Source organism: Kogia breviceps, chromosome 2 (genome assembly GCF_026419965.1).
Source record: "Kogia breviceps isolate mKogBre1 chromosome 2, mKogBre1 haplotype 1, whole genome shotgun sequence".
Classification (NCBI taxonomy): Eukaryota; Metazoa; Chordata; class Mammalia; order Artiodactyla; family Physeteridae; genus Kogia; species Kogia breviceps.
Window position 1 is genome coordinate 34,822,575 of NC_081311.1, and position 18,109 is coordinate 34,840,683.

General features: G+C 41.1%; 1 protein-coding gene across 10 annotated transcripts in view; it reads left to right on the forward strand.

The window, feature by feature from the left end:
• IDE (insulin degrading enzyme) overlaps positions 1-17,869 on the forward strand; it is a 116,646-nt gene extending 98,777 nt beyond the window's left edge. For all 10 annotated transcript variants that reach the window (XM_059055440.2, XM_059055441.2, XM_059055442.2 and 7 more), the window contains 8 exons: positions 1,785-1,876; positions 2,882-2,993; positions 4,870-5,037; positions 6,376-6,648; positions 7,729-7,790; positions 14,042-14,114; positions 14,818-14,885; positions 15,551-17,869. In XM_059055440.2, the coding sequence (XP_058911423.1) occupies positions 1,785-1,876; positions 2,882-2,993; positions 4,870-5,037; positions 6,376-6,648; positions 7,729-7,790; positions 14,042-14,114; positions 14,818-14,885; positions 15,551-15,646 (944 nt within the window). In that variant the 3' untranslated portion in view covers positions 15,647-17,869. The remainder of the gene's footprint in view (positions 1-1,784; positions 1,877-2,881; positions 2,994-4,869; positions 5,038-6,375; positions 6,649-7,728; positions 7,791-14,041; positions 14,115-14,817; positions 14,886-15,550) is intronic.
• The last annotated feature ends 240 nt before the right edge of the window (positions 17,870-18,109 follow it).

Below are 18,109 nucleotides of genomic sequence, written 5' to 3' on the forward strand. Positions count from 1 at the left end.
ATTTTCAAGAGACCGAACCTGCATTCAGCATGATCCAAAAGCAGAGATTTGGGGATTCCCACCCCCTTTGTTAGATTCTGGGTCAGATGGTATATGAATTGTAAGCAGAATTAGTGCTAAAGTTTCACATAGGCATGTGATGCCTTCCTAAAATGTGTTTTATAAAGAGAAAGTCAGCACTTTTTCGGTTGAAATTTTCTGCTCTAATAATCATTCTGTTTTGATATATATATTCATCAATAATCTGGTAATGCCAACATGGCTTAATCTGGAGACAGCTCAATATGAGAGGCTGGCTCCCCCGTGACTCTACGTCTGTCAGCTATCCAGGTGCCAGGGTAGCAAGAACCTCAGAATTCAGTGCGGTCCAACAGCATTTACTGACTGCCTGCTATGCACCAGGCACCAGACTGCAGGTGCTGGAGATTAAAAAATGATCAATTAGGTGGGGTTTCTTGGATCAAGGAGCTCCAGTCTAGTGGCAAAGCATAAATGTAAAACAGATTGTTTTTTGTAGAGGCCAAGAGACTGAGTATTGTTATAGAAGTTTGCAGAGAGAGCTGAGGGGTCTAGTGAAGGGAACTTCTAGGGCAGTACAGTGGAGTGGGATGGGTTTGCATTTTGGAATTAGACTAAGATTCACATGCAGCTCTGCCACTTACTAGCTTGATGACTTTGGACAAGAAACTTAAATTTTCTTAACTTCAGTTTTCTCACCTTTAAAATGGGGATAATAGCACATAATTTATAGTTTATAAGATAACATCTATAAAATGCCTGATGCATAGTAAGCATTTGTTAATTCCCTTCCTATGTCTTTCTTTAAATTTTATTCACTAATTTTAGCATCCATTGTAGCATTTATTAGTATGGTGTCCTAATGGAGAAGGGACAACTCTTCTTTACTGAAGAATTAAATCAGTACATGTAAAAGTAATGAGAGGAATAGAAAATTCACTATTAGGATTCCATAATAATAATTGATACAGGCAATATCCACCATTGGATGCTAAATTAGTGGGTAAAAGTTAAGTAAGGACAAAATACTGGTGTAATCTCAAAGTATTTCCTCCAAAGTAAATATTTTAAAATTATAATGGGAAAAGAAGGCATTGGTGGGGTGGCTTTTCCTAATTGCTTGTAGAGCATATATGAGTTACTTAATTATAACCAAAAGATTAAAACAGTCCCCTGGCAGACAGCACTATAACCATGTGGTCAGTGTTTACATCACCAGTATTACAGCGTAACAGCATCATGTGCCCCCGATGTGATGCCCTGAGAAAGACATATTTCCTCTGGGGTATTCTTTCTAAGAGTACAGAAGCTCAATTTAAGCATGAGAAAACACTAGACAAGCCCAAATAAAGGGCATTCTATAAAATAACTGAGCAGTACTGCTTAAAAATGTTAAGGTCATGAAAGGCAAGGAAAGACCAAGGAACTGTTACAGATTGGAGGAAACTAAGGACACATGACAACTAAATGCAAGGTGGGATTGTGGATTAGATCCTGGAACAGAAAAGGGATATTAGTGGAAAACCTGAAATCCAAATAAAGTCTGTATTTTAGTTAATAGTATTGTCCCAGTGTTAACTTCTTAGTTTTGATCATCATCCTATGGTTGTTAAAGATGTTAACGTAAGAGAAAACTGGGTGAAGGGTATATAGGAACTCCCTGTAATATTTTTGCAACTCTTCTGTAAGTCTCAAATTATCTCAGAGTTTTTTTTTTTTAGGAAACCTTATAGGTAGAGCTTACTATTTCTTACACTTGTTTACAGATGTTACCCTTCCTCGCCTTAAGGCCTTCATACCTCAGCTCCTGTCACGGCTGCACATTGAAGCCCTTCTCCATGGAAACATAACAAAGCAGGTGGGGGATTGAGGTTTTAGCAATAATCTTTTATGCATCATTGCAAGAGAAAATTTTACCCTAGTTGGTCTAAGATTACTAACTAACCACCACAGTGTGGCTGTATAAGCACATTAGTGTTGACTCAGGCTTCCCTGCCCTATGCAGGAAGGTCGGGGAGGGTCTAGGGGGAGCAGAATGGTCATGGTTAACTGTGGACCTGCTTTCACAGCTGTCTCCTCTGTTTTTGCCTGCCTCATGCAATCACTGAAGGAAATGGGAATAATTATCCCTACTCTGTAGGACAGCAGGACTGTGTAGTGGATAAGAGCACATGGTGTAGAATCAGCCTGGATTCAAATCTGACTCTTCCGCTTACAAGTTATGTAATCTTCTGAAAACGTCTTAATCTCTCTATGCTCAGTTTCCTTATCGGTAAAATTACTTATAAGGATTAAATTAAATAGTACATTCCAAGTGTTTAGCACATGGAAAGCATTCCAGATTCCCTCGGTAGTCTGTCTTAAAAGCCCACACTCTCTACCACTCTGTTTTATTGCCTCCAAAACAATGTGCCAAGGTCAGGTGCTAATAAGTGGCTGAGACAGTACTCTTCCCCAGGTCAGTTTTATTCAGAATAAATAAAATAAAACCTCATGCTTACCTCCTTTGCTTTGCTATAACCCCAGGTGTCTGTGGTATGGGTCATTGACTTGGGACCACCTTTCTATCAGCAATACCTCTCCAGCTTTGGCAGTGCCTTTTCCCCAGAATCGAGATCAGTGCTGATGATTGTCTGGGTCTCTGTTTCTCTTCACTACTACCATACTGACTCTATTGCAAATTGATGAGTTCAGTTTTTATCCATTTGAACAGGATCAAATGTATTTAAGATTTAAAAATCCACTTTTATGATAAACTAGGTTAGTTTGTTTCACAAGCATGTTGTTTCATATTGCATGGGCTACTATCTAATCAAGATACATTTGTGATTTGTAATGTGCTATGACCTGTCTTCTTCCACAGGCTGCATTAGGAATTATGCAGATGGTTGAAGACACCCTTATTGAACATGCTCATACAAAACCACTCCTTCCAAGTCAGCTGGTTCGGTATAGAGAAGTTCAGCTCCCTGACAGTAAGTGGAAATGTTATATCTTTGGTAATGGACTACTTTGACATAATATTGTGTGTGATTACAGATGGGTTGAAGTCACTTGGATGATCATATATAGTTTTATGGTAAAGATCTACTGGGATCCTCTACTTTTTATAGCTAAAGGTAGATAATTCTGCAGGAAAATTATCTGTAGGAGTGCCAAAGAGGTAAAATTGGAGGTAGGCAATTATTTTGAAGAGAATGATACTGGAATTGACTGGTAATTGAGTATAGAGGAGTTAGGAAAAAATCACAAAACTAAAGAAATGTTGACTGTGAAGCATGGAATAAAATTTATTTTTTAAAAATGTGAATTAAAATTAGGAGTGCATAGGAGTCTTTGGCAGAAGACTCACAGGTGCAGATAACACCATGTATTCATTGCATGCATATTTGAAAAGGAATTAATATAAAGAATTGATAATAATATATTGGAGTTTGCAGTGTTGGGTTACTTTTACATTAACAGTGGTTTCCTTTGATATAGAACTCATTAAGCATTATTTTCAATGTTGTTCAGAATTGTATGGTGGGAAGTATGTTAGACCAGGAATAAGAAGCATTGATTTTTTTCTTTAAACTTTTTCTAAAAGTAATCACTTCCTCTTCTGACCCCCCAGCACAGGTTTTCTGAACCTTTCCTTGTTTAACCTACTCAGCACTTCTTCTCTTATATTGGGATTGAAGCGCATCTCCATCTCCCCTGTTAGGCTATACATTTCTTAAGGCTAGGGTCTGTGTCTGGCTCAGTTGAGTAGCTACTAAAGCATTACCTCAGGATCTCTTTGTTGAATGCTCAAAGACACTTGGAGCACAGCAATGCTATTGTGCAATGCCAGTCATTACATACCTGGAAATGGTTACTTTCAAACTTCACTTAGTTTGTTCCTCAGTCACGGCAGCATGCAGAGAGGGAGAATCAGGAACTGCCGTTCAAGGGAATTCCCTGGTGGTCCAGTGGTTAGAACTCTGCACTTTCACTGCCTAGGGCCCTGGTTTGATCCTTGGTTGGGAAACTAATATCCCACAAGCTGCTCGGTACAGCTGAAAGAACAAATGATTGAATGAATGAACAAACTGCCATTCAGAAACCATAGCACATGGTCATCAGGCAATGACTAAACACTGTGTATTTGCTTAGTTACATTTACTGCTCATGAAATAGTTATCAGATCATAAAGCATGGCCATCTGTTTATAACTTTGATGAATACTTGATCAGCATATCTGAGTTTTTGTCTTAGCTCTCCACCATCCAACTTTGTGTCCTTGGACAAGTCACCCCGCTTCTCAGGGTCTTAGTTTCCTCATCTCTAAAGTAAGGTGTTAGGCTAAGTCATCTCTAAGCATTGTGTACATTTGTGTAAATTTGTGTATTGACCTTCAGTGTGGGTGTTGGTAAACAATATTAGGAATAGAATGCTAAATAGATAATGGCACAACTAGTAATTTAAAAATTGTTTTGTATGGTTATTAAAACATAGGTAGTATTTCTGTTAAAGTTCTTATAGATATTAGCTAGTTCTAATCTAGTATGTACACTACATTTTAGATTTCATTAACTATGGATCTCATTTAGCATTAATACTTAGTCATAAAATGGGTTTTTTATATAAGTGTTTTGCCCTTTAAATTCAGTTAGTATTTATCGAGGGCCTACCAAGTACAGATCACTGTATTAGGATTCCCTTGGGTAAGTTGAGTTTCACATTCTTAATGAATTAATTGTAATAGTTTGGAACTGCCAAAAGACACCAACCAAACTGAACAACTTCATAACAGCCACACAAAACAGTAACTTTATTAAACCCTAAATAAATTTTTGAACGTGTTGCTGTCTTCTTGAAACTTCCTAGGAGGATGGTTTGTCTATCAGCAGAGGAACGAAGTTCACAATAACTGTGGCATCGAGATATACTACCAGACAGACATGCAGAGCACCTCGGAGAACATGTTTCTGGAGCTCTTCTGTCAGATCATCTCCGAGCCATGCTTCAACACCCTGCGCACCAAGGAACAGCTGGGTGAGGGGGAAGCAGGGGGTGGCAGGATACCTCAGTCCTTGAGGAACAGCCATTGTCCTCAAGAGCATTCTCCACATGTACAGTACCCTAGCATGATGCTTCAGGCGTGCTGTACTCAGAAAGACTGTGAAAGTCTTGTTTGTGGGGAATCCACTTCTAGAAGATAAGCAGTTAACGTCTCATGGACATTAGAGCAGTTCTTAAGGAGATGATACTGTGTTTACATTACATACAAGTCTATAAAAAGGTCATTTTGGGTGGGATGCTAAGGGAGGTCTGTTATGGGTGACAAGGTGGGAAGCAAGCCATCCACAGAAGTTTAGATTTACTGAATTTTGGGTTCACTGAGGGGGCAGGTATTTTCTTTTATTCATCTTTGTTTCCCAAGCCTGGGGCACATAGAAGGTACTCAGTAAGTGTCTGTTGAGGAAATGTTTCGGCAGAGTTCTAGGCACTGTTAAAAGCCTTGGAGATCCTGGCAGGTTTGATCAATTAAGGAAAGAAACAAGCCCCAGTAATGTACTTTGAAAAACCAATGAAAAAGGATTTGGGTGAGTGTCCCCAAGTAACAATCTTGTTTTAAATAACCACAGTGGTAGATGCTGGACAGCAAAAGTGGATAAGTTATGGGTGGTCTTTCCCTTCATGGAGCTCACAGTCTAGTCAGGAATGCACACCTGTAAGGAATAATTGTTCTACAGTGTGGCAAATGCTACTAAGAATGTTCAGACTCTAAAGGCTATGCTGAAGGTAGGGAGGTGTGGTTTGGGGCAGAGCAGCTGGAGAAGGCAAGCCACGAACGCTGCTTAGGAAAGATGTAGGCGGTAGGTAGTGTATCAGCTCACAAGGTGACAGTGGAAGTATGACCTTCAGTTACTTGGTCTAAAGATTTGCAGTCTGAATGGAGTTGGTCCAGGAAGGGGTTATCTAGCAAGAAACACAATAGTGGAGGCAAGTTCACATAAGGAACTTGGATGTGAAAAGAAGCCGAGCTAGGACAATGGTTAGGGGATGAAAATGAGTCCAGCATTTCATAGAGATGAGAATAACTTTAACATGGATTGAGGGGGATTAACTAGCAGACACGGAGGAGCTTGGGAATATTAAGTTTGAAAGATAAACAAGGGTTTTATCTCCAGATTTCTAACTATTCTTCAGAGAGCTCTTCTGCCCTGTCCTTAGGAACTGAAGCTATTTTAATTGCTTATTTCTTCAGAGTTGAATAATATAAAGCCCTAAAGTAGATTTTATTTGCTCTGACAGGATAATTTTTGAAAGATTAAAAGTGACCCATGTCTCAAATGCCAAGGTCCTGACTGGCTGATGTTTGTGTTTCAGGCTATATTGTCTTCAGTGGGCCACGCCGAGCCAACGGCATACAGGGCTTACGTTTCATCATCCAATCGGAAAAACCACCCCACTACCTAGAAAGCAGAGTGGAAGCTTTCTTAATTACCATGGAAAAGTCCATAGAGGACATGACAGAAGAGGCCTTCCAAAAACACATCCAAGCATTAGCGATTCGTCGACTAGACAAACCAAAGAAACTGTCTGCAGAGTGTGCTAAATACTGGGGGGAAATCATCTCCCAGCAATACAATTTTGACAGAGGTAAGGCAAAATTAGGGCCCCAACATTCATGGCATGTAAGTAAAACATTTGAGGACATTGATGCCATTCTACAAAATGGTATTTGTTTTGTAGGTGATGTTCCAGTACGATTTGGGAGGGGGGTGGAGGCATACCACTTCTAAAAGACCTTTATTTAATGTAACAACAATTTCCTAGTAGAAACCTTATCTTTTTTTTTTTCCTTCTCTGAACTAGAGCTGGATCTATCTATATCTCATAATAATGCACTAATAATAAATCTGATTTCACTTTTTGTGTTCATTCAGTACGCCCCTGAGGCTCTGAGCACAGATATGTAGGTATTTCTCATAACTCTAAACGGAAAATGTGCAAATTGAACTCTCTTGAGACAGGTGCTGCCCTGGAGGCGCAGGGGTTCAAACGTTGGCCTTTAGGGATCTCCCAAAATTTGTCAGTGCTTTTAGATTTGGGAGAGCTGTGCTCCCCAAAGTGTCCTGCTTATCAGCTTCCTTTTGCCTTTCTTAGAACAGAGATTAACAATGGAGTGCGCTCAACTACACTAGAAGTCAGAAAGAGTTGGGTTGTGTTCTCACTGTGACACCAACAAGCCAAAGATCTCGGCCAAGTCACATTTTGGGGGCCTCTGTTTCCTGACCTGTAATTTTTCTAGCAGTTGGATTCACTGTTAATGGTACTGGGTTGGCCAAGAAGTTCGTTCGGGCTTTTCCGTAAGATGTTAAGGAAAAACCTGTGCGAACTTCTTGGCCAACCCAAAACCTACCACTTATTGAGCATTTGCCCTGTGCCCCTGGTATTGTGTTTTTGTCAGTTAAGTAGTTGTTATCCCAATTTCTAGATGAGGAAACTGAGGCTCAGAAAAGTTGAAGTGACTAGCCCAAGACCCAACAGCTCATAACTAGAGAGATAGGATATCCTCTTACTTTTTACTTGAAATTTATTCCCTTACTACTTGCAGGAACAGATGATCACTCAAAAAGATGGGTTCTTTAGAGTGTTGAAGTATATTGTCATTTAGTGTAGTATTCTGGGATACTTAAAATGAAAATATTGTAAATTCTTGTTTGATTACTTTTTCAGATAATACAGAAGTTGCCTATTTAAAAACACTTACCAAGGAAGATATTATCAAATTCTATAAGGTAAGTTCAATTTGCATGTTTAGATTTTGACTGATAAGGAAATATTGTATGCACTGTGTTGTGTGTTGCTGCTTTGAACCCATTCAGGCAGGATTTATGAAGGCATTTTTATGGACCTACATATTTTTTACACATATTACTGTTAGGAAAAAGAGATAGTCCCTATTGAACCCAGTACTGTTTTTCTCTCCCTCTGGACCGAGGACCATGGTGGCCCTTCCTGGCTTCCAGATCCACCTGTTTAGGTTACCCTTTTGTTTCTTCTCTCTGTTCCTCACCCCAGCCCACAAAGAACATCGCTGAGCTTTTGGTGGGAAGAGAGAGCAAAGAAAAAAAATAGAACTTGGGAATCAGATTATTTTCCAGTCTCTGGCAACCATAAATCATCTTCATTAATTTAGGTGCCACTATGGCTCCTTTTTTTTTTTTTTTTTTCTTTTTTTTTTTTTTTTTGCGGTATGCGGGCCTCTCACTGTTGTGGCCTCTCCCGTTGCGGAGCACACGCGCAGGCCTAGCGGCCATGGCTCACGGGCTTAGTTGCTCCGCGGCATGTGGGATCTTCCCGGACCAGGGCACGAACCCGTGTCTCCTGCATCGGCAGGCGGACTCTCAACCACTGCGCCACCAGGGAAGCCCCACTATGGCTCCTTTTAAAAATAAATGATTACTCACCTTTGAAATGTGTTCAGAGATCTTCTGAGTTATTTTTTTTTAATTGTGTTTATTGAAGTATATTTGATTTACAATGTTGTGTTAGTTTCAGGTGTACAGCAAAATGATTCAGTTTTTTATATGAATATATTCTTCTTCATATTCTTTTCCATTATAGGTTATTATAAGATATTGAATATAGTTCCCTCTGCTGTACAGTAGGATCTTATTGTTTGTCTATTTTATATATAGTAGTTTATATCTTCTAATCCCAAACTAAAGATTTGTGAGTTTTATTTTTATTTTTTTTAAGTAGAATGAAAGACTTAAAAAAATTTATACTAATTATTATTTTTATTTATTTATGTATTTATTTATTTTTGGCTGTGTTGGGTCTTCGTTGCTGCAAGCAGGCTTTCTCTAGTTGCGGTGAGCAGGGGCTACTCTTCGCTGCAGTGCACGGGCTTCGCGTTGCAGTGGCTTCTCTTGTTGCAGAGCGCAGACTCCAGTAGTTGTGGCACGTGGGCTCAGTAGTTGTGGCTTGTGGGCTCTAGAGCGCAGGCTCAGTAGTTGTGGCGCACGGGCTTAGCTATTCTGCAGCCTGTGGGATCTTCCCAGGCCAGGGCTAGAACCTGTGTCGCCTGCATTGGCAGGTGGATTCTTAACCACTGTGCCACCAGGGAAGTCCCAGATTTGTGAGCTTCAAATGCCTAAGCTCACTGAGAAAGTTCATCAAGAGAAAAGAGAGGCACCACCATTAAAGTTTTCCCAGTACAGCTTGAAGAGGTTTACACCATCTAAATTTTCCCCACCTGTAACAATTCATAGAAGGGTAGCAAAAATTTTAAGTGGGCATATAATGTGTAGTAACCATGCTAAGTGCAGAAGTTAAAAATTTATGCTGCAATAGAGTTGTACCTAAAGTGTTTTATATATATATATATTCTTTGTAATGTATTGGGACCTCTAATTTGTGTAAAATACTTTTATGTCTGTTTTTTAGGACAAGGAACAAAATTCTACTCCATAATTACCATAGTACCTTAGAAATATACCCTATCTAGTATCCTTAGCCACTTCTCCTGGTTCATGTCTGATTTATCAGACACCAGGTTTTTCGTTGGGAGCTCAGGTCCTGCCTCATGCTAACATCTCTGGGAGGGATGTCATCCGCTTTTCAAGGTCATTTTTCAGGGATCTATTGTAACTGCCGTAACAGGAATGGTGCTTGCAGTTCTCATTGGAATGATTTTGTGAAATAAGTTGTACAGTGAAGGCTAATCAGATCTATTTCACCACTGTTGGTGCTGTGTGGGAGAGTGAGGAAAAGGAAATAGCCCTGAGTTGGAGGTGCTGATAGTTTCATAGAAGAAAAGGGTGATTTAGCACTGTCTACCAGTTACTTACACTTACCCCCAGCTCCTCTGCAGGACGACAAGGTTTCTGGTCTCTGTATGTGCAAACAAGTATTCATATAGCCAGTAACACGTTAGCAATAAGAAAAGAGAGAGTAGCAATTTTAGGTTCAAAATTTGACAGTATTTTGAATGTTCCTTTCTCAGCAATGGGATTTGAACCATTTTGGCTATGGACATGGCTGGCTGGGCAATTTACCATTTTCTTTACCTCATGGCTCCCTTGCATTATGTAGATGAATTGTGATTTTTTGCAGTAATAGTCTTTTTTATTTTATTTTATTTTATTTTATTTATTATTATTTTTTAATTTTGGCTGCATTGGGTCTTCGCTGCTGCATGCGGGCCCTCCCCAGCTGCGGCGAGCAGGGGCTACTCCTCACTGCGGTGCACAGGCCTCTCATTGCGGTGGCTGTTTCCCCTGTTGCGGGCTTAAGTAATGGTAGCGCGAGGGTTCTAGAGCGCAGGCTCAGCAGCTGCGGCGCACAGGCCTAGCCACTCCACGGCATGTGGGATCCTCCCAGACCAGGGCTCGAACCCGTGTCCCCTGCACTGGCAGGCAGACTCCCAACCACTGCGCCACCGGGAAAGTCCCAGTGAGTCTTTTAAAATATATATATATTTTGACAAGGGGGAGGCTAGGCCTGTGAAGGGACAGTGGATATATGGAAAATCTGTGCACCTTCCACTCAATTTTGCTGTGAACCCAAACTGCTGTAAAAAATAAAATCTATTTTTAAAAAAGTGTGTGTATGTATGTAACAAAAACACATATATATTTTTTTAATTTTAAAATTTTTTTCTTTTATTTTTTGGCCACACTATGCAGCTTGTGGGATCTTAACTCCCCGACCAGGGATCGAACCCATATCCCCTGCAGTGGAAGCACAGAGTCCTAACCACTGGACCACCGGGGAACTCCCAACACATAACATATTTTTTATTTTTTATTTATTTTTGCCGTATGCGGGCCTCTCACTGCTGTGGCCTCTCCCGTTGCGGAGCACAGGCTCTGAACGCACAGGCGCAGTGGCCACGGCTCACGGGCCCAGCCGCTCCACGGCATGTGGGATCTTCCCAGACCAGGGCACAAACCCATGTCTCCTGCATCGGCAGGCGGACTCTCAACCACTGCGCCACCAGGGAAGCCCCATACATATTTTTAAAATAAAACAATATATAAAATAAGATTCTGTTCTGAAATATAACCCCAGGTGTGGCGAGCATTGCCCTCTGAGGAAGGCGCCGTTAAGACCCTCATGAGCCTCAGGGCCTGATTGTACTCTCCTTGGTATGCATCCTGGACTTCATGGTATGAATGTAAAAAAGGAGATGGCCTTTGGCCAGATCGCTCCAGGGACCTGCTCAGATAATGAGAGTCCCTGATTGTTCCCTAAAGCTAGGAAAAGCAACCCTGGAGGGGAAATTGGTGCCTTTGAGGGAGAAGCGGAGAAGCCAGTCAACCAGCTGATGCCGATAAGATGGTGACTAAGCAAATTCCCTGCTTTAGGGGTATATATATGGCTGTGCTTTGTTATTAAACTTGCCTTGCAACCATCAGTTGCTTGTGCCCTTCTGATCCCATACCTTGGTGCGTTCAGTTCCCTACCCCCTCTCGTCGATTGTTGCTACACTTTGAGGACCCACCGCGGCTGGCGGCACCCAGGTAGTCTGTGTCTGTGGAGAGAGAACTGCAGTAGGACTGTGAGGGGCAGAGTTGGGTGTGAGAGCAGGGCTGCAGGACACGTGTCCGCTGCCAGGCTGTTCAGCCGTCCAGAGCCCTGCTCAGAGCTGCTGGCCTCCCTCAGTGATCTGTGGGGCAGCAGCAGGAGCACATATGGCCTCTGAGCACAGACTCGGGGCTCAGCCCCATCACCAACTAGCTAGCTCTGTGACCTTGGCCAAATTACTTAAGCTTCCTTATTTACAAGATAGAGATTATGGGATATTCATTGAAATGAGGTTTGTAAAGTGATTGGCACTTAGTAGCATTTATTAAACAGTCTCTATAGTTATCTCTTTATTAGTAATACTCAATCTTAGGATTTTTAAATATTTTAATCAGAATGTTTTAGATCGGAATATGTTTTCCTCCTTGGTGTTACAAAGTGGGTTTTAGTTGTGTTTATTTACTATTTAAGACTGTTACACTTTGTGAGGTTAGTTACTTGTTCTCAGCTGCCTACAAAAGAGGGTGCTCATGTTCAGCTCTTTGTGGTTCCTAAGACATTTATTTTAAGACATTATTAGTTATGTGTGTTCAAAAACAATGACTTAATATGACTTACTGTGATGTTTCCAGAAGAAATGAAGATTTCTCTTTCCTTCCACAAATTGTTATTTATTTGAAGTTACAGGTGGTACCTGATTATTGAATCTGTGAAAATAGCAGTTATAAGACTGACTTTCTTGTCTTAAAAAAATGAGAGTATTTATTACCAAGCTTACGCTAAATCTAGAGCAGGCTTTCCCTAGCTATGTTCCATGGTACAAGATACTAATAGGGGGTACCTAGAAAAAAGGGTTTCATAACCATGTACGTTTGGGAATGACTACTCTTTATTCTCATTCTTGGAGAATCACAGAGCATGTTAGCTTTTGAAAAGTTCTAAGAACCCCATAGTTAAGATTTCTTTAGCCCAGCGTTTGTTTAGTTTTGATTAAATACTTCCTAAGCTGCTATCACTATGGACACTTTTTTTTTTTTTTTTTGCAGAGAATACCTATAAATATCTCTTAGGACTCTAGTGTTCCTTAGAATAGAGTTTGCAAGAAAATGCAATTGGTTGGTTTTTAGAAAAATGGGGATTATCCAAAGTTGGCCAGGAAATTGAACAGGATATTCTGCTGTAACCGATACAGGTTAAGAGGGCAATGAAGGTTTGGGTGAAAAGGGATCAATAATAGATCTTTGGAAGCAAACGTTTTACTCCAGTAAGTAAGATGCTCTCAGATGAGACACTGCATGTTACTGGAGGCTGACCTGGGCTGAGCTCCTGAAAGAGGCTGTTCTGCCAGCTGGCAGAGCTGTGGGCAAGCTTGCTGTGCAACCTCAGCAGGGCTTCCATTGCAGCTGCACAGGGCCAGGCTTGCAAATAACTGTTCCGTAAATAACCGTGAGTCAGTCTGGCTTTGCTGATGATCTCTTCCTCTGAGGTTATAAAACATTGCTGCTGGCTGAGGCATCAGGGGAAGCTTCATCACAGCTTGTGTTTTCCCTTTGGAAAAGACAGATACAGGTCCAGCATCAAGGAAAAGGTGAGGAGACACTTCCCCACAGGGTTCTTCCAACATACCACTCCTGCCTTTCTTGGTAGTAACTACAGGGAGTCCCGCAAAGCAACGTGGTGGAATGGAGAGAACAAGCAAACCTCCCTTCTGGCACCATCCCTTCCAAACTGTGACTCCAGCTGTGTGACTCTGTTTCAGAGTCAGAATCTCTCAAACAGGAATCATCATGACGTTTAGCTTACAGAGAATCAAGTGAGCTAACATAGGAGAGAGGCTGATACAAGATGACACTCAAGAGATGTTAGTTTTCTTCTTTCCTTAGGGGGGCATGCATTGTGGTCATCCCTTAAGCTCAGGCCATTGTCTCTGCAGACACTGCAGATCACTAGGTGCAGCCCTGCGTCACACCCCAGTGAGAACTAGGCTAGGGTTTTTTTGTTTGTTTGTTTGTTTTGTTTTGTTTTTTGCGGTACGCGGGCCTCACACTGTTGTAGCCTCTCCCTTTGCGGAGCACAGGCTCCGGACACGCAGGCTCAGCGGCCATGGCTCACAGGCACAGCCTCTCCGCGGCATGTGGGATCCTCCCGGACCGGGGCACGAACCCGTGTCCCCTGCATTGGCAGGCGGATTCTCAACCACTGCGCCACCAGGGAAGCCCTAGGCTAGGGTTTTAATCCCAGTCCAGGTACATACTAGCCTTAGGAGCTTGAGCACTTAATCTCCTTGGACTCAGTTTTCTCATCGTAAGATGGGGTTAAGAATAATTCTTGCCTACCCTCCTAATCTTTGTGGAATTCAAATGAAATACTATAGGTAAGGGGAAAGAAAGGGAGGCATCTTGACTATTTCTGACTGCGTGAGAGCTGATTCTTCATGGTCATGGTCGTAAGAGAGCACCTCATTTTAAGTTCCTTAGTGGGGCAAAAGGGTGACCTTGCTATTCTTTCCACCCAGGAAATGTTGGCCGTAGATGCCCCAAGAAGACATAAGGTATCCGTCCATGTACTTGCCAGAGAAATGGATTCTTGTAAGTATTGAGTATTGACTTTTTCAAAAGTGTGTTTTTAGGCACACTATAGCTGTACCATGCCATAGTCACATCCCTTGCAGACCACCAGGAAGTAAAGGGGCACAGAAGGGGAACTAGCTGGAGACAGGGTCTGCTCTGTCAAAGCAGAAATAAGGGGAAAAAGGAAATGAGGCAGTGAAGGAGAGAGCCAACAGCAGATGACACAGTGCCGAGCTGGCCACAGCTCCATAAGAAAACAAGGCCAGGTGCTGGTAGGACATCTCCAAAGAAGCTGCATGGAACAACTGCATGTGGCCGGGGAAGGGTGAGAAGTTTATCTGTCCTTCCCATCTCCTGTCTCTGACTGGCCAGGGTTTGCCCCATGACCATTTACTCCCCCAGCCTTCCAGGTTGTTTTACTGGGTCCTTCCAGGTGGCCAGAGCCTCAGGGTCCAGTGAGGTCAGAGCTGGGCACTAAAGCAGCTGCGGCCAAGGCTATTTAAGCACAGTAACATCATGAACCATCATTAGGGACACTCTGGATAGGAGGCAGGACAAGCAAACAAGGCCTTGGGAGCACACACCCTAAAATGATCTGAAAGGCACATGAACGGGACCTGGTGCAGATTTTTAGTGAGCTGAGTCTGGTTTGCGTTTGTTTGTTTGCTCTTGTGTACAAGTATCAATAAGTGCAAAGCATTAAACCTTTTGTTTTTTATAGGTCCTGTGGTTGGAGAGTTCCCATGTCAAAATGATATAAATTTGTCACAAGCACCAGCCTTGCCACAAGTAAGAAATATAAATTTCATGTTAGCTTGCTCTGTTAGAGGACTTCCTACTTAGAAGGAGCTTGTTCACCAGGACACATAAGACCTAGAGATTTCAGGTTACGAGGTATTCGGGCATCTACTTTAGGTCTCCCTTAAAGACCAGGTTGCCATTCTTTCCTTTTTCAGCTGCAGAGACTCAGCCTTTGCCCTTGTGCGCCTTGTCGTCTAGCTTGAACAGTTGTGTTACTCTGCAATGAGTCATCTCCAGCCACATATGTCCCAGCCTTTTCCATGGTGCTTGTGCATTTTAATCATCTGGAAAGGTTGGCATTTACTTGCAAGAAGAGGAAGCTGGCAGTGTAATTAGGCTCTTGCCGGGTGGGCACACTGGCCTCTACCACTCCGCCAAAGCGGCGGCGGTCCTGAGCCCTCAGTGGGCCTGCCCTTGAGTGCCCAGAGGAAAGCCAGGATTCTTCCCTCTGGCCCAGAGTCCCACTGGGGACATTCTCCATAGGTTTGCATAGACCCTTTGACCTTACTACTGATCCAGGAAGAGAGGTCAGTAGATATAATATGTAATATATAGTGTAGAAACTAGTGTGTATATGTAAAAATAAGGTTTATGTCCTGTTCAGTCTGCTTTTTAGGCTAAATACACTAAGAGAAAACTTTTTTTCTTTGCAGCCTGAAGTGATTCAGAACATGACTGAGTTCAAGCGTGGTTTGCCACTGTTTCCCCTTGTGAAACCACATATTAACTTCATGGCTGCAAAACTCTGAAGATTCCCCACGGGCGGGAAAGCACAAGTGGATGCATTCCTGAGTCTTCCAAGGGCTAGGAAAACAATCTTGGCCACTTTAATATTTTCTGGTTCACTATTAGAGAGACAAACAGAAAAAAAAAAAAAAAGTTGTCAAATGTCATTATGTAGAAATATTAAAAATCCAAAGTACATTACAAAATCTTATAGATGTAGAATATTTTTAAAATACAAGCCTCTTAATATTTTAAAAGTTTTCTTTTCATTACTAAGAGAAATGTCCCTTATATAACAATACTTAAAATGATGGATGATATTCCTATAGAAACTTTCTTCCTTAGTCTGTAAAATAGTCACTTGTCAGAAGAAAAATATGTTAGCTTTTTTCTGAAAGCCTCCTAGGTTGGCAGAAAAGACTTCAAAACATATAGAAAGATAATACCTTTTTAAAAATGGATCCTCAATTTTGCTTTCTACTTAATGGTTTCATGTAAATAATGGAGAACATTACATTTGGCAGGTAATGAACAAAGCAATGTAATTTTCTTTTATTAGTGAAATTGCTGATTATATAAGGCATGGTTTTAATCTTTTTATAGAATTTGAACATGTTTTTTATTCAAACTAGTAAAATGCTGGAAAACTCTAGAACACCCTACTTACTTACAGTGCTAGAAATACAGACTTACCTTACATTAATTTTGTCCCAAACTGAATTTCTCAGGATTACTGTGATTTGTTTTTTTCTGATTGAATTATATTGACATTCTTGTTGTTCATAGTTGGTTTGCAGTGTTCCATCAGTGTCACTTTTTCCCATCAACACGTTGCTGTATTTATTTAACAAAAACAAACAGGGTCAACTTCAGATCCCACTGAGTGTGTGACATGCTTTTCCAACATCATCTATTCTAAACACCTGTAACTTCTTACTACCACGAAATTGCAGTCAGTATACGAACCAAAATATTTGCCCCATTATGAATATAAAAGGCAACACATGCAAAGACACCTTTTTGGAGGTAGAAAAAGGAAAGCCTTGGATTCTTAAATAGCGTGCTCTCCATAGAGACTCTAAATCCTGTTTTGCTACCAGTCTAATACTGCCTTAAGTGTAGTTACTTTTTGAATATATAAATTCAAACATACAAACACACAGATGATAACTGGAGTGAACTTTTAAAAAATATTTTTTTCATGAGATACAATTTTGGATGAAATTGTTACTGTAGATTTAACAGCTGTTTTGAAATATTTACTGTTATTAAAACTTAAAGAGAAATTGGAGACATACAGGCACTAGTAGTAACAGTAAGTGGCCCTGTAGTTCACTAACTCAGGCAAAGTAAAGAATGGCATTTTCAAATGACATTTTACCTTCATATGACTTGGATTTGCCAGCACTTCTTTCTGTAGAGTCATGCCTTTTCACATCTTAAGTTTTCACATTTGCTATTTTTCTGAATAATCTGAATTTGGGGCAAGAATGATAATCACAACTGTGGAGGCTGCTTTTGAAAGCGGGGCTCCATTTCTACTGTCAGACATATGTGGTGCTGTAACCGTCTTTTTATCCCTACCTTCAAGAGCTTCCTTGTATGAAGCCTGTCTTTGTCCATCAGAAGGTGCGTGAGTCATCATCACTTCCTTCTGGTTTTATGCATTTGTAGACTATGCAGCTTTTCATCAAACTGCAGATATATACGAGAGGGATCAAAAACTAGTCCTGAGTGCATAAGTCCACCACCGGAAAAGTAAATAATCCACTTATATCTTTTCTGTGGAAAATTATGTGCTACTGGGTCACTTTTAGCTCTTTAAAAAAAAAAGGGAGGGGGTGAAATTTAACAGTGTCATTTTTATGAGAAAGTCACGTGAAGAAATCTGAAAGGCATCTCATGCAGTCTTACAGGAACCCATGGTTGCTCTTAAGCGTGCTCTAGCATTGTCTGGTTTCCACTTTGGATCTAGAGCTACTGTCGGATCACTCAGGCATACTTAATGGATTCAGCTACATGGGTCCAAGCTGCAGTCCCTGAGCAATAACAGACTACCTGGATACTGCTCTTTACTCAGCCCTTAGTAAATGAGATTTGTGAAACACACTGAGGTGTTAGTTACCCGTGACTTTTTGAAAAGTCTTCTTTTTCACTACTTGATGTGGAAGAGAGAGCATGTGACACAGCCAGTATGTGGTAGAGTGCTAGGGTAATCCTGTTTACAATAAATTGCCTGAATTTCACCTCTGGAGTTTGCATTTGTATTATTTTTACAGTTTCAGTGGCCAATCCTCAACCTACCTCTCAACATCCCGATTTGACGATGTTTCTTGCTTTCGTTGTTCCTAATGTCGAAAGCAGTGGATTTTTTTTTTTTTTAAGTGAATCTGGGTAACAGTGATTTAGTCAAATAAATGGGTCAATTTCACAGTCTTAAGAGTAGATCACTTTTGTAAAACAGGAATCTCAGTGTGAGAGGCTGA